Source organism: Erpetoichthys calabaricus, chromosome 1 (genome assembly GCF_900747795.2).
Source record: "Erpetoichthys calabaricus chromosome 1, fErpCal1.3, whole genome shotgun sequence".
Lineage (NCBI taxonomy): Eukaryota > Metazoa > Chordata > Cladistia > Polypteriformes > Polypteridae > Erpetoichthys > Erpetoichthys calabaricus.
Window position 1 is genome coordinate 184,218,034 of NC_041394.2, and position 22,658 is coordinate 184,240,691.

General features: G+C 37.1%; 1 protein-coding gene across 1 annotated transcript in view; it reads right to left on the reverse strand.

Annotated features, from left to right (window-relative positions):
- atg2a (autophagy related 2A) overlaps positions 1 to 22,658 on the reverse strand; it is a 124,050-nt gene that overhangs the window by 14,659 nt on the left and 86,733 nt on the right. The window contains exons 30-37 of the mRNA XM_051923210.1: positions 18,798 to 19,027; positions 18,376 to 18,608; positions 17,975 to 18,113; positions 17,648 to 17,854; positions 12,275 to 12,376; positions 12,007 to 12,091; positions 7,190 to 7,367; positions 6,936 to 7,005 (exon numbers count right to left, since the gene is read on the reverse strand). Coding sequence (XP_051779170.1) covers positions 6,936 to 7,005; positions 7,190 to 7,367; positions 12,007 to 12,091; positions 12,275 to 12,376; positions 17,648 to 17,854; positions 17,975 to 18,113; positions 18,376 to 18,608; positions 18,798 to 19,027 — 1,244 coding nt within the window. The remainder of the gene's footprint in view (positions 1 to 6,935; positions 7,006 to 7,189; positions 7,368 to 12,006; positions 12,092 to 12,274; positions 12,377 to 17,647; positions 17,855 to 17,974; positions 18,114 to 18,375; positions 18,609 to 18,797; positions 19,028 to 22,658) is intronic.

Consider the following 22,658-nt stretch of genomic DNA (forward strand, 5'->3'; position numbering starts at 1 on the left):
AGAATGGGATGTCCAATAAGCTCATATAGGTGTGATGGTCAGGTGTCCACATACTTTGGGTCATATTGTGTGTTTTCAATATTTGTCTGTTAATCTATACTAATTAATAAAAGGCAAAGCCCTCACTGACTGACTGACTCACTCACTCATCACTAATTGTCCAACTTCCCGTGTAGGTGGAAGGCTAAAATTTGGCAGGCTGATTCCTTATAGCTTACTTACAAAAGTTAGGCAGGTTTCATTTCGAAATTCAACGCGTAATGGTCATAACTGGAACCTCTTTTTTGACAATATACTGTAATGGACGGCAGCTTGATGGCCGTGGGAGGCGGAGTTGAGTGTCACGTCATCACGCCTCCCACGTAATCACGTGAAAAGACTGTGAATGCAGTAGGGAGAAATGAAGTAAGAGCCGCAAACAGCGAAGAACAAAAAATTCATTAAACAATTGAGAAGGGAGCGAGTGAAGCATACAAGCATCTTCATAAGGGAAACAAAGCACCGTGTAAAATGTAAGTTTAAATTAAGTTTATTGAAAAGCTCCCGTTAAGGATTGCAATAACATATTCGCGAGATAAAAGAACGCAGTAGGGAGAAATTAAGGAAGAGCCGCAAACAGCGAAGAGCAAAAAATTCATTAAACAATTGAGAAGGGAGCGAGTGAAGCATACAAGCATGTTCATAAGGGAAACAAAGCACGGTGTAAAACGTAAGTTTAAATTAAGTTTATAGAAACGCTCCTGCTGCGGATTGCAATAACATATTCGCGAGATAAAAGTTTAATGAGAAGACACGAGGTATAAACGAACCACACGCCGTGGCGCAACGTTAGGGGCAACAGTTTCAACCATTCTATGATCTGCTTCTCGCAACTGAAAGACGGCACATGGCGGATGTTAGCCGACTTGCTGACCGCAACGTTAGGGGCTTCAACTCTGGCGCTGACGATAGAGATTCGATTCACGAGAGGGGATGCAGTGAGTGTGTATGCCTGATGAGCCCAGAATTAGGGAGAAACACGTGTCGCATACTCTTTGCATTATTTGAAAGTAAACTATTAAAACCATTCTATGATCAGCTTCTGGGAACAGAAAGAGGGCATGTGGCGGATGTAAGGCGACTTCCTGACCAACCACAAGCGTAACCTGGCAGGTAACCACCCATACAGTCAGACTGTGATTCAGAAAACGAATGCCATGAATGTAATTACCACGATCTACATACTGTCAAATAAACGAAACACACGCCGTAGCGCGACAGCTGTGAAAAGCGAGGTTCACAAAAAAACAGATCCTTAACAAATTGTTATTGGTATATTTTCGATCCGTTTAAAAAGGTTTTCTTTTCTTCTTAAAAAATTAAAAGCAGTACTTCGCCGCAACGAAGCGCGAGAATTTGGCTATATATATCTGCTTCTCGCAATTAAAAGAGGGCACGTGGCGGATTTTAGACGACTTCATGACCAAACATAAGTGTTACCTGCCAGGTAGGGTTACCACTTTTAATACAAAAAAATAAGGGGCGCATACTGCAGCGGGTGCCACATCTCAGTGCCAACAGTTTGCAGACTCTACTTAAAAGACCCGCCCTCCTCACTGGACAGTTAAAAAGACCAATCAAACTAACGATGACATCAAGTATTACCCAATCAAAAGTAGGAAAGGAGGCATCTTCATAAAATGCGTGTGGGATGATTTGCATGAGACGCTGCTTTAAAAAAAATGATTAAAAAAATACGGGACAAATCCCATTTAATACAAAAAAATAAGGGACGCATACTGCAGCGGGTGCCACATCTCAGTGCCAACAGTTTGCAGACTCTACTTAAAAGACCCGCCCTCCTCACTGGACAGTTAAAAAGACCAATCAAACTAACGATGACATCAAGTATTACCCAATCAAAAGTAGGAAAGGAGGCATCTTCATAAAATGCGTGTGGGATGATTTGCATGAGACGCTGCTTTAAAAAAAATGATTAAAAAAATACGGGACAAATCCCATCCCGTATTGATTCAAAACGGGACGCGCAATTTCATTCTCAAATGCGGCACGATTCCGTATTTTAAAGGACGGGTGGCAACCCTACAGTGCCAGGTAACCACCCATACAATCAGATTGTGATTCAGACTAGGAATGCAATGAATGTAATTACCCCGATCTACATACAAGGCGAAAGTCTTGCAACATTCAAAGATGATGGTTTGGGATAAGTACACCATACAACATAAAAGAGCTTATGAAGCCTTGAACCGAAAAAAGCAAGATCTCAGAGATCGTAAAAAAAAATAGGAGGTAATGTCGTTTTACTCGCTATAGATTTTAGTCAAACATTACCAGTTATTCCACGAGGGAGACCAGCAGATGAACTCAACGCGTGTTTAAAATCCATGCTTCTCCCACGCTCGGTTATATGTCGCGTGTTCTCGGGTAGGTACACCAAAAAATGTATACATTTAAGCATGTAATGGGCAAACAAAAAATGAGGTATACCCGAAGGCACTGAAGTAGTACTTAATGTAACTTTACTTCTTAAATGTTAATGTTTTACTGTTAATAATTTATACGCTTCTTATATGTTGTTCAAATTCTTTTATCAAAATACCAGTGACAGCGCAATGCACGATAGATAACATGGAGTGAATACACCATTCGCATCCGCCCACGGCCGCCCTGGTGTGCGCAGATAGGAGTTGATTCTACAATAAAATAAAATAAAGATAAAAAGAGTAATACAATCATCACCCATAAAGCGGATAGTAGACGTGACGTACTATATGTGTACCAGATTTCAAGTCAATAGGTGAAACGGTTTGCGAGCTACAGGTGATTTAAAATCCTGGACAGACAAACAAATAGCCACGGTACCAAATTACAGAAGAAGATTTTACTGTTTAATAATTTATATTTATATGAAATGTGCTTCTTATATATTACTTCATATTCTCATATGATAATGATGTTAATGTTGTTTATATTGATTTCTATGTTATTGAAACTGCATGTATGTGTGTATATGTGTATATATATATATATATATATATATATACTAGCAAAATACCCGCGCTTCGCAGCGGAGATGTAGTGTGTTAAAGAGGTTATGAAAAAAAAGGAAACATTTTAAAAATAACGTAACATGATTGTCAATGTAATTGTGTTATATAAGACAGCAACACTTATAACAATGACAACACAATTACATTGACAATCATGTTACGTTATTTTTAAAATGTTTCCTTTTTTTTTTCATAACCTCTTTAACACACTACTTCTCCGCTGCGAAGCGCGGGTATTTTGCTAGTTTTTAATATAATCTACATTACATACACCTACATCCTGACTGTATATCCAAAATATTTCAACTGGATCCTCTCAATCTGAGGAAACAAAGTTTCTACTCAAAGGTCCTCCTGTATTGCTAAGCTCCTTGCAGAAACCTAATTTCAATCCCTTGTACTCACAATATCATTCTCTCAGACACTACCTAGAGCTAGTGGCCATCGGTGAGGACTGGGATGTAAATTGACCAGTAGATCCACAGGTTTTTCATGGACTTAGCTCGCCTTTATAAGACTGCTAAGACTGAACTTATTTGCAGATAGATTTCATGACCACTTCTACCCTCACTCATGAGAAATACCCTGAAGTATCTGAACTCCTCCAGTTTGACCAGCTGATCACCCCTTACCTGCAGTGAAAAAGCCACTAGTTTCTGGGAGAAAAACAATGTTATATATTTGATGGTAATAAATCTCATTCCAACCACATCATACCCAGATACAAAATAAACCAGAATGTACTCAAAATTACAGCATGAGGTCAAGAGGGCAACATCATCTGACAACAGCAGAAATTTAAACTTTAGGCTCTCGAACTGGAAACTCTCCTAACCTCAGCTGGTTCATGAAAAGTTTAAAAATCAGCCCTGAACAGTCTTGACTTAATACCAAGTACTATAAGCAAACATGACTCTTGTTCTACAAATACAGAAAACAGAGAGCATGCAGCTAAAGCCATGAAATGTAAATAATCTGGTAGCACCTCTCACAAAATTCCAGTTTACAGGTTCATAAGATCTTTTTAAGCCCGTATGGTTAGGACTAGCAAACTTCGATGACCTAACTATTTGTGCAAAGACAAAAAGTTAGGCCACTATTCAGTGGCCAGGATGTAATCCACATTACTCCCCCTGAATCTCAGGTTCAACCATTAGACAGGGTCTCCGTTCCAGTACTCCAACATACTGTGGGCTTTTCCAGGGAAAATGAACAAGCAGGATGCCATGATAAATGGAACAGTCTCTCTTGTTCCCCTTCTAAAAATGTGGACTACTGTCCCAGTCAGTCTATCCCTGCCTCCTACACAACACTGAACAGGTGTACCAGCCAAATCAACTCCAAATTACATTCAGCATCTCCAGTAAAATCTCTTCCACTACTGTGGCCTTGACACAAGAGAGCTGTCTAACTGCTGTACACGCTAGATTGAGTTCCTTAAAGTGCCCTTTATACTTTTCAACAGTATCGCCAGTTGAGGTCAATGTTTCCTCACCCTAGCTCAGAACAGCCTTGGGGATGTCCCGTCTACACTTCCCCAAATTAATGAGTGGTTTGCCTGAGCCTCTCTGAGGTTGACCGAAAGTCATTTTCCAAAGCCTCCAAGCTCCACTCCCATACATGAGCTTTCATTTTGGTATTTAACGGCCACTTTTTTCAGCTTCCCAGTACTTCTCAGTCAGCTCTATAGAACATCATGCTAACACTGATTAGAAGGCCTATTTCTTAAACATGCCATCTTCCCCTTGTCCAGGTGCTCACAAAAGTGTTCTAAGGTTGTTATCACAATAAGTACCAACAATTTTCTGGTCACAGCTACTTCGAGGGGTGGGAGCTGAACTCATTCTTAACATAGGCATTGACTAGTCATTCCCAGCCTACACTTCTTACATGTTTTGTTATTACAGGTCTGTCCAAGAAACAATAAATCTATCTGTACCAGCTCACCACCAAGTGGTGATCAGTTGACATCTCCACTTTACCCAAGTATCCAGAACTTACAGCCTCTGATCAAATAGAATGACTTCACATCATCAGTGACATTTGATCCAAAATATTCTGGTACTAGGTACAGTACTTTCTTGGAATTATCCAACTCCTGCATGCACCTAACCTTTATGCCTTGTGGATGGTGGACCCATATGGCATAATCACTCCTATTTTGGGGTCAGCCAGATCGGGCTTTAATGGTCAGCTAGTTTGGCAAACACGGTTCCTGGGACTGGATATAGTAGTGGTTTCATGGTATTCCTGTTGTTGGCAGGGTCATCTTCCATTTAATTACAGGATTCATAAGGGACTATTCTTTGTCTGGCATCTCTTCTTAGTCTAGTTTACTGTGGGTAACCCTAACAGAAGCATATATACCCAGACAACACAGCCCTAAGGAACATTATGGCACACACACCCCAAAGCCCCCACCCCCTCACTTCCAATGCCAAGATCACACCACACCTTCAGAAGCAGCCTTCATTTCATTGTTGACATCAAAAGAGACAGAACTGTAAACTTGTGAAGGTTTCCAATTTTCTGGTGTTCCTTTAGTGTAACAATTAGAAATCAGTAATTCATTAAACCACAAAATGATTTGGATGTGTGTTCTGATATAGTGAAGGTTTTAATGTAACATTAGTATTTCACATGGTTGACTCTTGATCTCTTTGCTCAGGTAGGTTACTTGGTTTATGAACAATATATGGCTAAAAGGGTGTTGTGCCAAGTACAAATATGTCACTTAGGCTTTATTTTACAAATCTACTGTAACAGTTACTAGAAGTGTATATTCTACACCTTACATAATAACCATAACTCTGTTTCACTGACAAGTGCAACTATTATAATGTGCCTTTACAGAATAGAGGAGTACTCTTGCATGACAAAAGCCAAAAGCTTAAAATAAGCCTTCAAATTTCAGAGAGCGAGGTCAATTTAAATTTTGCCAAAAGTTACTGTTTAACATATTTGCATCCACTTCCAAATCTTTTTTTCAGCATGATATTCCACCCCATTACCCACCACCCAATTCCTTTGTTACAAAAACAAAATGGGGAAAAGCTGTTTAGTTCAGACTGGTTCAAAGGTAAATTAAGGACTAAGCTTTGTTTGTGACCAATAAAAAAATGGTCAAAGGAACAGGAGGGGGTACCCAAGAAATCTGCTTAAAGTTCATTTAGAGTGCTGGGATTACTTTAAGAGAGACCCACCGAATCAACAAGCTGGTTAAAAAGGCAGGCTCAGTTACGAATGCGTTCTTGACCCGCTGAAGGGAGATATGGAGGAGAGAATGAAGACAAAACTGACAGCATATTCAACAAGAGTGTGTCAAGAAATGCTACTGGGGCTCCTTTATACCAACAGCAATACGACATTATAATGCTGCACTGGAGCTGCTCTTTTTAGCTCTAGTCAAGTCAGAAATTCTTTTACTTCCTTTATTCTTTATCTTTTAGTTATTCTGGCATGCATTTGATATAGGGGGTTGTTGTTTGATTGGCAGTTGTTGTTTATCATTATATTTATATATTAATTAGGTTTATGTAGAAAAGCCAAATTCCTCCTTGGGGACAAAAAAAGTACATTGTTCCTGAAATATTAACTATTATTAGCTCATCTCAATCTATTTTATTACCACATGAACAAAGACTTGATAATAAATCAGTTTAATATAAATGAATATTTTTATCATGCCTGTTTTACTTAAAATAGTGTTTATTAAGACAGTGGCAGCAATGAAAGAAAGGAATAATAAATGACAAGAGGAAATTAAATGTCTTAAAGTCTATATTAAAATAATTTATCAAAAGTTTCAGTTTTTACCCATCATGAAGAGCACCTTTAAAAAACAAAAGTTGCATAATAATAAAAAAAAATATTTCTCACCACCTGATCAATGCTGACATGTTTGCCCTGATAGTCCAACCAGATTGGCACTTCAGATGTGAAGCGGAACTCCCTGAGAAAAAAATAATAAAAGAATGACAAAAAGAATAAATAACAAAAGAATTTTGATCTAATAATATATATTTTAAAATAAGCCAACTTTTAACTGATTTTTTTTCTCATAACCATGTTGTAATTCAAAAGAAAATAAAACCAGATCTATTTAATAAAGCCAGTAAATCTCCACTTGTCCATACCGGAAATAGATGGGCTGTTCAGCCGAAGAGGAACTCGCGGAAGTAGAGCTGTTTTCACTGGCAGTTGTTTCCATTGACGCTGTCATGTCCAGTGGTGACCCCACTCCTAAACTGGAACCTGCTTCGCTCTCTCTGCTCATAAACTCTGTCCCTGGTTTAAGGTTACCATCCAATTTTACTGAAAAAATGAATAAAATGCTGATGTTTTAATGAGACAGTATCACAAAATCCATCAATAGCTGCCAGAGGGCACTGTGTGTAAGAACACTATAACATACTTTGAATCGCAGTATAGTGCAAAAGAACGTCTCCGTGAGAGCAACACACAACTTGGCAGAATGCAATGGAGCTCTGAAGCCTCAATTTTGGCAGCATGAATTAAAGCCTGGACCCTTTCCATTAATCTTTCACAGATCTGAGAGTGTCATCAAGTTCTGTAACTACATACTTCATTCACGCTTTCCGCTCCTGCATTCTCCAATTGAGAGCCACACACTTTTTTCCCTCTGTGACAGTAGTTCCTGACTCCTGTGCTGGCAAGACCCTTCGCTATGAACAGATGTGCCTCAAATGGCCAAATGTGTATTCATTGAAGGCTGCCCCGTACTGTGATGCAACTGACACAGAGGTGAACTTTAAAACAGCCACACCCATTCATTCGTTAATCTTTCACTCAACCAAAACTTGTTTGATCTCAGCACAGTCAAACATATGCTTTCATAGAAAAAGAAAAAAAGCAATTAATGAAATTACTGTATTAAATAATAAACTAAGCTAATCACTGTGAGACAGATAGAGAGATAGATAGATATTAAATAAAGAGATACTGCACTCGTGTTTTCGGGTGGGGCATTGGTAATGTGGCAGAGATTGCTCCAGATACAGATGTGGGAGCGGGTGATCCCATATCTATGTGCAGGACTGACCTGTCTCTTAATAAGTGCTGGAGCCATGATTGCCACACCTGCACCCCACAGGAAACTGAGGCACAACTGAGATAAAAACAAGGGAAAGAAAACCAAACGAAAGAACCGTGAGTAAGCAAAGCATTGGGTGCCTGAGCCAGTCTGAGGAAGAACAATCATCAGCATAATAATTATTTACATTTATATAGTGCCATTAGAGTGGTTGGCAGCCTCTAGGTGGAGCCAGTGATTGGAGCTCCATGACGTGGATCATTTACTGCTGAATTAATAGAAAATCGGATATGATAGTGGTGGAGTCCTTCTTTGACAGCTCTTCTATAACATTTGGATTACCACATTTATACTGATAAATTCTAACACTTATGTGGAAATCACAGTCTCAATAGTTTACACAGAAATGGAGGAATAACATTATTTCAAGTACTGCCCCCTCATTTTACAAAGGAGGTATCATCTTCTGAAGCACCAAATAAACATTACTTACTTACACAATTTTTGCTCATTTTTTTTTTTTTTTTATAATGAGAACCTCATTTTACATTAAGTGCTTTAAAAGTGCCAAGAGGCAAATCCAGGTGCTCAGTGCTCACTCCTCTATTTGCACTTATATGTCATTGTACATAAAGATAAATGTTGGTATGGTGGCCTTTCTTTTAAATTTGCACAAGAATTATTTTAGTAAAGTGTTCCTTTTGTTGAATGGTATGCAACCCAAAGCTGAAAACTAAATATACAGAGATAATCCATAAGAATGTACTGAGTAAGATATATAAAAAACTATAGTCTGCTTCTAAATCCACAATTTGTATTCTGAAAGCTTAAATAGGTACAAACGCTGCATAAGTTTCAATTTACTGTTTGCTACATTAAAATACAGTTCTGTTTAAAATATAGTCACAATTGTCAAGCTTTGAATATAATGTGAAATGAATTCTGGCTTAATCCTCAGCTGCTTATTTGGTTATATTAAAAACTAGCAAAATACCCGCGCTTCGCAGCGGAGAAGTAGTGTGTTAAAGAGGTTATGTAAACATATATATACATATATATACATATCCACATATACACATATCTACATATACATATATATACATATATATATATATATATATATATACATATACACATCCACATATATATACACATACATATACACACATACATATATATACATATACACATACATACATACACATACATATATATATACACACATACATACATACATACACACACATATTATATATATATATATATATATACACACATACAGACACATATATATATACATATTTACATATCTACATATATATATACATATCTACATATATACATATCTACATATCTACATATATATATATATATATATATATCTATATATAGACATACATATATACATACATACATTCACATATATATATAGCCAAATCCCCGCGCTTCGCAGCGGCGAAGTACTGCTTTTAAATTTTTATTAAGAAGAAAAGAAAACATTTTTAAATTGAGGGAAAATATACCAATAACAATTTGTTAAGGATCTGTTTTTTTGTGAAGCTGCCTTTACACAGCCTCTCCGCTGTTTTATAAACGAACGCCATATAAGGCCGTCCTTTCTCCTGGCTTAGCAGTTCTGTATTGTTTTATTGTTCGTTTATTACGATTGTTACAGTTATTGTGTAGCTATTTGAGACTCACTTTTCTGTTCAGGTACCCATTTCCTTTATGTAGTCCGCGGATTCTCCGCTTTTTTTTGTTCGTTTATTACGATTATAGTTATTTATTGATTCCCTTCTCTACCTCGTGTCTTCTCATTAAACTTGTATGTCACGAATATGGTATTGCAAATGGCAGCGGGAGCGTTTCTATAAACTTAATTTAAACTTACGGTTTACACCGTGCTTTGTTTCCGCAGTAGCTGCACTTATGAATATGCTTGTATGTGTCACTCGCTCGCTTCTTATTGTTTCACTGCCTTCTCAATTGTGTAATGAATGTTTTCTTCAGTGCTCTTTGGGGCTCTTCCTTGTTTTGTACGTACTGCGTTCACAGTCAGTTCACGTGATTACGTGGGAGGCGTGATGACGCAATATACAACTCCACCTCCCACGGCCATCGAGCTGCACTCTATTACAGTATATGGACAAAAAAGAGGTTCCATTTATGACCATTACGCATAGAATTTCGAAATGAAACCTGCCTAACTTTTGTAAGTAAGCTGTAAGGAATGAGCCTGCCAAATTTCAGCCTTCCACCTACACGGGAAGTTGGGAGAATTAGTGATGAATGAGTCAGTCAGTGAGTGAGTGAGTGAGACAGTGAGGGCTTTGCCTTTTATTAGTATAGAAAAGTACATTTCATATGGAAAATCTAAAATACGGTCAATATATTAGAAACTAGCCCAGGTATATTTGCGTAATGGGTGGCAGTAAGAAAGCTAATTTTTTTTTTTTTTTAAATATTGACCCTTTTGTCATTGCTGACTGAAATGCTAGAGTAACATCCGTCATCCACTCTACCTCTCTGATAACTGTGCATGTCTCTGTTCTCACTGAGTTCAGAATTTTTCTTTTTGTGTGTTATTGGATTCTATAATCACCTTGCGGAGTTGGAATTATGAATGCTTCTCACTGGCTCGTCGCGCTGAAGGCTCTCTAAACTGTCTGTGGTGATACGTTGCTCTTTGTATTCTATCAAAAAGATGGAAACTTCTTGTAAATAGTAATACATTCTTCATTATTCTTATTATTTCATAGAGTCTCCTCTGTTTTTGGAGCATCAGGCTTCTTCAAAGTTTGCTTTCACTCTTGCCCCACCATGTGGCTAAATATTATGCATGTACAGGGAATGCACCCCCTTCTCTTATATTGATGTGGAACTCGAAGATCAACCTGCACATTTGGCTACAAGCACAGATAACTCATCCCACACAGTCTGTAATGCAAATGATCAGCATTATATACCCATGGGGAGGTCCCATCAATGTTGGCTGTTACAGCTCCTGAGGACGTCGCACTGGCTTCTCAAAGCATTATGGAGCACTGGCAAAAACAAATTCTCCTAAACTGGCCAAATTATAGTAAATAATTTGACGAACAAGGACAAAGGCGAACACAGCAAATTTGCAGAAAAATAACGCTTTGGCAAAATTCGCTGATCAGCACTACTTCCAAAGCAAAAATGAGCATGCTCAGTACCCAGACTGACATCACACAACTGTGGCACTGGGTATCTTATTTTCCTACATTTTTAGATTTCTCTAATCTGAATCTTAAAAATGTTAAGAAGACAGATTTCTAATATAATTCTCGACAGTGGTGATTGATAAAAATAACAGAAAAGCCTCTGGATGAGGCAGAGTACAAAAGAAGAGGTGCTCAATTAAGGTAGAGGCAGTCGTCTTTGTAAACCAAGGCTAATAAATGACACAAACAAACTCTTCACCAGAGGAAACATATTTTGCATTAACTTTAAACTAATTACCAGCATAGGCTCAAACTCCATTTTCTATGGTGTGTCAATGAAATAGATACAATTTAATCAGTCTGAACAGTAGCAACATTTTTGTTTTCCAGATACATGTACATTTTCTAATTCTGCTTTTCCGTTACAACGTCATCACATACAAAAACTCTTCCAAGCAATACAGGAAGCAGGAACCTTTCTGCGCAATAATGCATATCAATTTTATATACCTATACATACTTACATCAGAGGAATTTAAACTAATCAATTTACCTATCAGGCACATTTTTAGTAAGAAAAACAAAAGAGGCCCAGAAACAACCCATGAACACTTGAGAAGAACCCAGGCTGTCCTATTTCGATGTGTCTCTTTCTAAAAGCTGATTTAGTTTGGTTGATTTTCCTTTAACATTTGGTCATCATCATCCTCACCTTCTGCTGCTGTGTCTACTGGCAAGAAAGGGTTAATGCCAGCTGCCAGTCCTGTGAAATAATCCTTCAGGAAGAAAAGTGCATCCTGGAGATAAGAAAGAGGAATTAACAATTAAAATGATTCACATCAACTATTATATTGAACTTGCGTGCCGAGCATTTGCATGGTGTAAAGAAGGCCCCCGGCACCAATGTATTATTTATCCATTTTTTTTTGGTAAGGTTAAGGGATATGCCAAGAATTATGACAATATTTGTTCATACTGACCTGATCAATGTTTAGTCTCAGGGGCATGAGACTTACTCTCAAGCAGCATTCTGGACCCCCAAGTCCTGAATCTGGACGAATGTGAAGAGCCTTGATTGTGAGCTGACAAAACAGAAGAAATTACACATATTATTTTTATTACCCAAAAAACACATTCCAAGATTCTCAAGAAAATGTTCAAATTGTACTGTAAAATGAATGAACATATATTCTGTATTACTTTTATTTTGCTTGAATTTAACAAACAACTAAGGGAAACTCTAACCACAAGCTTGCAATTCATCTAAAATCCCATTAACCTCAATACGTTTACTTAGTTCTACTAAGAACACTGTTATTTAAAGAAGCATGATGATATAGAAAGTATGCCAGCCATGTTTAGATAAACTTCATCTGAGGAAAAAGTTCTCTTACCATTTAAGGACACCATTGGCAAATATTAAACTAATAAATACTGTATGTTATCAACAGACGGTATAAGAAAGTACTTCAGGTACAGCATAGTCTATACTACTTTTCAATTATAAAAGGCCGAATCATTCTGTAAAACAGATACAGAATGTCATCTTGTATATCACCTTGCAGTCAGTATGGATCAACTAAAACAACAACCTAAAATGTCCTAAAAAGGACAATGGGAAAAAGATCTCTTAATTAATATATCAGAAAAGGAGTGGAAGGTAGCAAAGCAGAGAATTCACTTGAGCTCCATATGCGCAAAGCATAGAATTATTCAACTAAAAACTATATATTGAGTTCATCTGTCTCGCTTAAAACTGTCCAAAATGTTTCCAGGGCAAGATCCAACCTGCGAACGCTGCAACCAAGCTCCTGCCTCACTGGGTCACATGTTTTGGGCCTGGACCAAACTAACATCATTTTGGACCAAAATTTTTAAGTGCCTTTCAGACAGCCTTGGGGTCACAATCCCTCCTAACCCATTAACAGCCGTGTTCGGTGTTCTTCCAGACGGACTTGAAGTGGAGAAGGACAAGCAAACGGTGATTGCATTCACTATCTATCTATCTATCTATCTATCTATCTATCTATCTATCTATCTATCTATCTATCTATCTATCTATCTATCTATCTATCTATCTATCTATCTATCTATCTACACTCTTGGCACGCAGACTTATTCTGTTAAATTGGAAGAATCCTAACTCTCCTCTGATAAGTCAGTGGGAAACCGATGTTTTATATTATTTGAAATTGGAAAAAATCTAATTCTCAGTTAGAGGATCTGTACAAAATTTTTTCAAAGCCTGGCAGGATCTAATCAATATTATTTTAAAATAAGAGAAATAACTATTACCGCATTTAATTCCCTTCTCCATTTCTTATTTACCTATATATTTATTTCTCCCTTTCTTTTGTTTATTGTTGCCTTATTAAAAAGCCCTAAGCAATTCTCTTTTGGCTTAGCTCTCCTTCTCAGGGGTGGGGTTTGATTTGTCTTCAATTTTGTTTGGTTATAAATTGATCTATTTGTACGGAATGATTACAATAAAAATTAATAAATAAATTTTAAAAAAAAACCTAAAATGTTTTACACTAATGTTTGTAACTTTACTCCTCTAAAATAAATGCTGAATTAATATTTAAAGTACTAAATGCAACATGCAAAATAATTTATATTCCCCAAAAAAGTAACATTTGACTTTAAAACTTTTTGATTAAGTTTGTTATCATGTCATATTATTTGTTAATGAAAAAAAGTTAAATTACAAGGACTTTGCTTCTGTGTTACATAGCTCAAGTCAAATAACTGACAGCTCGAAGCAGCTGTTTGGCACCACCAGTCATCTACTCGCGGCCAGCTCTGGCAGGCAAACTAAACCATCCTTTTGCATATTTTCTCATCCAACAATAGCCCACATTTGTTTTAAAAGGTTAATCGGGTCATTACTGTGATGTGCACAGAGTACAATGAAATTCTTACTTGCACGTGCTAATCAACAACACATCGCCACCCTCTGGCACCATGATTCTAACTGCCTTACCTGAAAAATGTTGACTTCTCTGCCATAAAAACATCTCATAACATATCTGTCAGACACTACCAGCATAACAGCACAACTTAGTAAATTGAAACAAATTCTACTAGTGTTATGTTGCTCAGTTCATATTTATTAAAGTCATTTCATTCTCCTGTTGCACTGAATTTTATTTTGTAATAACATCAAATGGATTAGCAATTGAAAAGGAAATAGCTATTTAGTACATCTCAAACAAATAAAAATTCATAAAGCTGTATGAATTACAATAACTGTAAATGTTAACCGTGTATGAGCACTGAATGCTCTCCATGGTGACACAATGGTTAACTTTCACTGCAATACCCCTGAGACACAGGACAAGCTATAAATTCAAACACACTGTTCAATTTTTAATTAATTTAAGTGGTGGAGGAACCCCATGCCTCCAACTCTTTGATCATGTATGACTTTATTTTGCACTCTGACAGTCTGACTTGTAGTTGCATATCGTGTAATAAGCGCTCAATTAAGACCAAGATCAACGTTGAAGGCACAGTAGTTTGCAACTTTTTGCATGACAGACAGACAGACAATCTTCTACCAATTTTTACAGACAGACACACATACAGACAAAGGACTGGATTAGACACAAACATGGAAGTAATTAACATTGGCTGTGATAGTCCAAGAATGTCATATCATTCAGAAGTTGTGTGTGTGCCTAATTTTAACCATTAGGTGCAGAACCTGTGCTAGTTTGCATTTTGAGTTATAAGCAATTCTTCATTCAGGTCAGCCCCTACAAACAGCATAGAGAATAATATCCACAGCTTGAGTCTGCGCCTTTTGAGTCGTTTAAATGAACTTAATATCTGTTCTACTTTTTAAAGTATTCATATTTATTTATCTGGGCTATATCAGCATGCATACCCATATAACAAAACAGGGATTTCAAACCCTGTTCTAAATATTATAATGATCATTAGTTTAGGTGACTCAGATTCACTACAACAGCAACAGACTCCAAAATGGAGTTGCTTGTTTGTGCTCATATGTATTGTTCTAAATAAATTCCTTACCTGCTTAGAGTATTATATTTAAGGGTATGATGTCACTTCATCTTATTGAAGCATAAATAACTTTTGTTGCTTAATCTGAAATTATAAACTATGGTGAACATACATCTTGGGTATGTATGACTCAGTCTGTTTATTTAAAATAAATAAAAGCTGGTATCAGCTAATGCTATATACAAGGTAAATAAAAGCATGAATTTATAGCAGTGTATTTAATGATAACTTAGAACAATTACATTAAAAAAGTTACTCCACATTTCTTGCACCAAGTTATGTCTGTTCAAGTGACACATAACAATGATGACCTCATAAGCCTATTAAACGGCTTTAAGCTTTTATTGCAGTTAAATGACTGACCAGATACAGTTGAACAAAGTCCATAAAATAATTTAACAAAACAGTAAGACGACAATGCAATTCTGTTATCAATGAGACATTTTTGACTACCTTTTCATTTTAAAGCAAACATATTAGGTAGAAACCACTGATTTCAAATTACACTAAAGTCATTTCCTTTGTTGTATTTCTCCTAGCTCAAATCTAATTTATTGGAACAATGGGCAAGTTAGTGTTTAGGAGACAGGATGGTAAAAGACGTCGTCATATTTTAAATTCCAGAATGTGTAGAAATTCACACTAACTCCCTTTACACAGACTCAGTGCAATTTGTTACATCAGTAAATCAAAACTTTATGCTGGCATCAAGTCTGTTCACTCAACTCTTATACAAGATGGAGCAATTTACAGCAAGTATCATTGCAAGGCACATACTGTAATGTTATAAATAGGATTATTGCCTTCCACTAAAGGGCTATGTTTTATCAAGAGAATGTCTTTTTCCTTTAAATGATTTTACTTCAGTTAAAGCTTAGGTCTTTGGTTAATACTTTTAATGAAAGACTAAGGGTATAAACAATAGAGTTTTTCACAACTTATTTAGTGCAGGACACCAAAATATAGCATCAAACTAAAAAAAACAAAATTTGCAAGTGCAACAAAAAAAAAACAGGACTATAAGTCAAAACAACAATATAGAGATTAGAATGAGTTTAGAAATACATTAGGAATATAGAATATTACTGTACAGAAACAAATGGCTCAGTAACTGTAGGGTCCCATTTTAACTTGGAAAACTTGTCTAGAAATCAAGAATAAACAATTGGACAGTTAGCTCTTATTTAAATGATGATGAATTGCAAACAGTGAGGTAGCATATGTTTAAGAAAAAAAAAGAAGATCAAGTTTGCTCAATGGTTTATGAAGGGTAAGGCTCCAGGATGATATTTAAAGCCTTTCAAGGAAAAAGCAAACTTTTCTGCATTATTGTTTTTGTACTGTTCATAAACTGTTAGATATGGTGACCTAGAAATACAATACTATGTCTAAAAGCAGCATGTTCATTCTGAAAAAAAAAAATGGCCTTTAAATAAGAGAGCGTATTTTCAATTATGGAATGTCTAAGAACTAACAAGCACATTGAAAATAAGCAGATAAACTTTCTATTTGGAAACAACACCCACTTTTAGTAAATTTCTTATTGCTTTTTTAAAGAATATTTTTCTACAACCAGAGACTGTTTATTTACTCATAGAACATATTTCGTCTTTGCAGTTAAATCCACTAGACACAAATATATGAACAAAAAGTTAATTGTGAAATATTAAACAATTCAGAAAACACGCAACATCATCTACAGTGTTTAAAACATGAAAAATATTGTTTGATTTCTCCATCGCTCTAATGCATATGACATTATTTTTGGTTTAAGTACCTCCCCACCTTTGTGAGTATTGCTTTGTTTTAAATGTTTTGCATTTCAAGGCCACCATAACTGCTGCATAGTTTACATCTAAAAGCACAGATAAGTAACACACTTTCATAACAATTGAGGTTTCTTTAAATAAATACACATATTTTAAAAGATAACAATTTCTTGGACTCCAGAACACAGTTGAAAGTTCTGAAATCATAAAAAATGATCAGTTACAGAGAAACTGCAATTCTTCCATCTTTTGTTTACTTTCTCAACCCGCTTTTTCTATTATAGGGTTGCAGTTAGCAAGAGCTATAGCAGATAACTCACACATTCCCATAACATTCAATAATCTTGAAATGGTCTTATATTTTGAGGTGTAGAAGGAAACCAGAGAAACTGGAGAATAATTGACAAAGCTTTCCCCAACTACATCACCATAACTACCACTTTATTTTTACTTTTCAACTTGGCAATTAATGCTGACACCCATTCAAAATATTTTAAACAACAATTTCTACTTATAATACTCCTAACAGTTTTATACAAGGTTTAGAATGCTCACCATATTAGAATGTGCTCTTCTTGGCATCTTTTCACTTGTGTAGAGGTAGAGAAACTTATTTATTTGAGAGGAAGCAAGCCGATCCCGAACTTCTAACTCCTGTACAATGAACACTTGACGTGCTAATGGCTGCTCCTCCAGCTCATTCATTTCTCCTGGAGCAGGAGGATTAGAGCTACTAGGGTAGGACTCATGCTGAAAGCTGACCTTTAGAAAACATGAGAAAATTTGAATGACTGCTGAAAACGAGGTTTCAAAAAAGGCAAAAGAGAAAAGGTTTATAAAATATTAAGATTATCCATTAATTATTTAGAAGATTAACAATACCTTGCTGAGCTGAATCTCCATTAGCATGCTGTGTGAGCGTCCACCACCACCTTGTACTCGCCAGGAATTCTGAGGTCGAGGAGGTGCTGCTGAGCGTGAAGGCGAACTGCGGGCAGGGGTATGGCCACTAGATTTCACTCTTTGGAAAAAAAATCTAATTACTATACTTAACAGCAAAATACTTGAGGGTGTCAGACCAATCTGTTTCCACAAAACATAATACTACATGCTTTTTACTGTACATGTCCACAAAACAGGAACCCTTAACAGTCAGCTGAATATACAGTAGTTTCCCATTGTCATGCACAACAGCAAAGATAAACAAGTGCCACAAAAACAGATATATGCATCACACTGACCAAAGCACAAATGCTAGCTCATGCAGGCAGTAAATAACAGACCTAGGTGAATGCACAGTTGAGTGGGTAGGTGTTGGCTTGCCCCCAAAATCTCGTCCACCATATAGATGCCACACCACTGAGATTTCCCTCAGCATGATTCGTGTCTCAGGCACTGGAAATCGGGATGGAGCTTTCAAGAGGTCTGAGCTACCCAGAGGTCTTGAGAAATGCCCATCTCTAATACTGATCGGACCTGGTACCAACTGTGACACCAGTGGTTCACCGTCTTTTGGCTAGAGTAAAGAAAAATAGTGATTTGTAGGTCAGTAGCTGCTAGACAGGAGGCTAAATATACAAAAGTTGCTAATGATAAATTCACCACACCAGTTCAAAGAAACAAACACACTTCTAAAACATGACTTTTATACAGCTAGAATCTTTTTACTTAAATGATACAGACAGGATTTTAATCAATATCTCACCGGTATACCAATGCCTGGTGCCTCGAGAATACAGAAATCATCATTGTCTGTGGAGTTATCAGTGTCTGAATTAGCTTCACTGCCTAGGGACGGGTATGGGTCAGCCACCAACTCCTGGCCCATTTCACTGGCACCACTGGTATTGTCAGTTGGGTGAGACACCCTCTGATTCTCACCAGGAAATAGGTAGACTGACACTGGTGACCCCTGCCTTAGCAAAACTGGTGATCCTAGAACAAAGGGAAAGAATATGCAACAAAGTAAGAGCACACTCAACTCATTTTTTCCTCTTTCATATATTTATATTTAAAATATAAAGTCTGATTTAAAATATTTTTTTCCTTCATTTTGAAACCCTGTAACATTTTTAAAAAATTCAAAGCCCACCCCCCGCAAACTTTACTTACTATAATATTGATGTCACAAATGTATATTTAATTCAGAATAACACTGTGATTGTTTTAATTACATATAACTGAAACCCAGTCACAAAGGTGTACAGTCTAGTTTAACACTAGAATTACCAGAGCCTACGAAAAAACTCGTAAATCCGTCCCACCTTAAATCACGTCTTAAATCCGTTTGCACCTCTCCGCCAGAGTCTTTTGTCATCTAAATGTGCTGATAAACACAAGCTACTAGCAGCCAGCTATTCCATCCCCCCACCGACTTAGAACGAACTTCTCCTAGCTCATGCCTTGCCTTGATTTGATTATCTGGGATTGAAGTGGAGTTTTAGAGTGGAAATAATATAGCGTTATTTGGAATACACGCATTTCATGTGTGTTCCGTTTCTATAGTAGTCTGTACAAACACATTTTTAAAACAGAAACGTTTTTCATATTCTAATAGTAAATGACAAAATGTAGGCATAAACTATATAACGTATGAAGCCTGAAGTCCATATATCAAAGAAACACTTTCACAAAAGGTACAAATAAGAGAACACATGCGCTTTTATTCAAAAATATAATTGCACTAAAAAAAAAAAGCCACGTTAGCATGCCACATTGACACTCTTACTACAACTGCCGCGGTGGCATAATGGTATCAGTTCCTGACTGGGAATCAGAGGGTGGCGAGTTCGATCCCGCACGGCTCCACTTCGAAAAGTGAACTGCTCTTATTCTTATAATTTTAGAATAACAACATAAATTTGATTTCAGTCTGTAACAGCCGGTGTAACTTATGATACTGGTAAAGGTTAGCTTTTTTTTTTTTTTTTAATTCACTTTTCATTCTCGCAGTCGCATTCAGAATCAATCCATACAACCCCATCTGACACAGCTGGTTTCACGAAGAATAAAGAAAGCAAGTTACAGTTGGTGGTTGATACGATAGCTTGCGTGGTGCAATGCTAAGAACTGCTGATTTCAAGTGACGGTGAGATACGAAGAAGGCTAGCGCGTCTTTATGTCAGATGGGGTTGTATGGATTGATTCTGAATGCGACTGCGAGAATGAAAAGTGAATTAAAAAAAAAAAAAAAAAAAAAAGCTAACCTTTACCAGTATCATAAGTTACATCGGCTGTTACAGACTGAAATCAAATTTATGTTGTTATTCTAAAATTGTAAGAATAAGAGCAGTTCACTTCTCGGAAGTGGAGCCGTGCGGGATCGAACTCGCCACCCTCTGATTCCCAGTCAGGAGCTGATACTATTACGCCACCGCGGCGGTTGTAGTAAGAGTGTCAATGTGGCATGCTAACGCGGCTTTTTTTTTTTTGTGCAGTTATATTTTTGAATAAAAGCGCACGTGTTCTCTTATTTGTACCTTTTGTGAAAGTGTTTCTTTGATATATGGACTTCAGGCTTCATACGTTATATAGTTTATGCCTACATTTTGTCATTTACTATTAGAATATGAAAAACGTTTCTGTTTTAAAAATGTGTTTGTACAGACTACTATAGAAACGGAACACACATGAAATGCGTGTATTCCAAATAACGCTATATTATTTCCACTCTAAAACTCCACTTCAATCCCAGATAATCAAGTCAAGGCAAGGCATGAGCTAGGAGAAGTTCGTTCTAAGTCGGTGGGGGGATGGAATAGCTGGCTGCTAGTAGCTTGTGTTTATCAGCACATTTAGATGACAAAAGACTCTGGCGGAGAGGTGCAAACGGATTTAAGACGCGATTTAAGGTGGGACGGATTTACGAGTTTTTTCGTAGGCTCTGGTAATTCTAGTGTTAAATGGTGACTCAATGATGGCTCAGTTTATGTGAGAGTAGTTCTGTGAATGAGTGTGCCCTGATATGGACTACCACCCTGTCTAAATCTGGTCCCTGACTCATGCCCAGGGCTGCCACGCCAGGTCTTGACCCCCTGACCCTGAATTGTTCAAAGTAGGTACAGAAAACAGAGAGAAATATACTTGGTATTCATGAATAAAATAAAGCAGAAAGTTCAAGGATATGACTCAAAGAAAATATACCAAAATATATAAACACCTGACTTGAGAAATGGACCAGGGCCAGCAACAAGGCAAAAGCCTCAGACAGTGCTTTGGTTAGGGTGACATTTTCTTTTTCTTTTTTTTTTTAAACATTACAAAACAATAATACAAATAAGTTAAGTGTTTATCTAAAGAATTACATACACATCCAGTACTGTATTTATATATTACCTATAAACTTTTATGAAATAAAATTTTCATGTAAAGGTTTAACATTTCGTATTACACGGTTCACAACAATACTCCACATGTCAATACATAGCACTGGTGTTCATTTTCTTGATTTATACACACTGACACAGGTGCAGAGGAATGGGAGGAAAATGGCTGGGGAGGGGTTTACAGCAGTCCTGGTGCAATGCTAGAGAAAAGTTGCGAAAGTAAAAATGACTTTTTCCCCATGTCATGTGTCTGTAAGAAGATTGATTCAATGTCTTATCACATAAGTGTTAAATAAGTTACGCAAATATTTTTTTAGTGTGCCAGGGGCAAAGGTGTAAGTACAGTAGTGTTTTCCAACTGTTTTTCTGTGGTGGCACACTTTTTGTAACCCAAAAAATCCCAAGGCACACCATGATTCCAACAACCACTAAAGCATTAAACCTCTTAGATGCGCTAAAACTGTCTGAAGGGGCAGGGCAGGGGGTGGCAAAAAAGTAGCTTGGAGACTGCTGTTCGCAGACACAGCACTTAGTGAGTACTTTTGGTACATTTTCCAGCTGCTTACCTTTGCCTGCTTATACAGGCAGTTCTCTCTTTGCCTCACTCCACTGACCCAGGGTCAGAGGCAACTCGTATGGCCACTGTCCCTTGGCTCTGCGAGAGTCGCTGGCAAACGTGCACCCAGGCAGATGGATCCGCAGCATGTCTCCTGGCTGCTAAAGTGCTCTCTAAGTGCTGTGTCAGTAAAATGCCGATCATGGAGCTGCTTTTATGTCAGCATCTCCAGGTAGTCTAGTCCTCCTAGGACAGGCCTGGACCACCAGAGGTCAGGACCCAGGGGCACTACGCTGCTACTTCCATGGCACACCAGTTGAAAAACACGTGTGTAGAGTATAGTTATCAAGTCGTTGATGGTGATGAACAATTGAGGATTGCATTTATGGAGTTTTAACAAAAGTTTTAATGTATGTCCATTTAAGAGATGCCTATTCTTTCAATTAAATAAGTTTTCAGCAATGCATTCAAAATCAACAGTCATTTCGATTGTTTAATATTTACTTTGACATGTCTGTGTCTCATATCCTATAGTATAGGACCTATACCAATTTGATAATTAATACTTTGGCCTCATTTTCTTATTGCCTTCTTTTCAACTTGCCTTTTAGGAAGGAATTCAAATTCAGGTTGTACTTTCTCAAGCAGTATTTTGTTAAAAGTTTGGGTTTAAGGTCACTGTTTA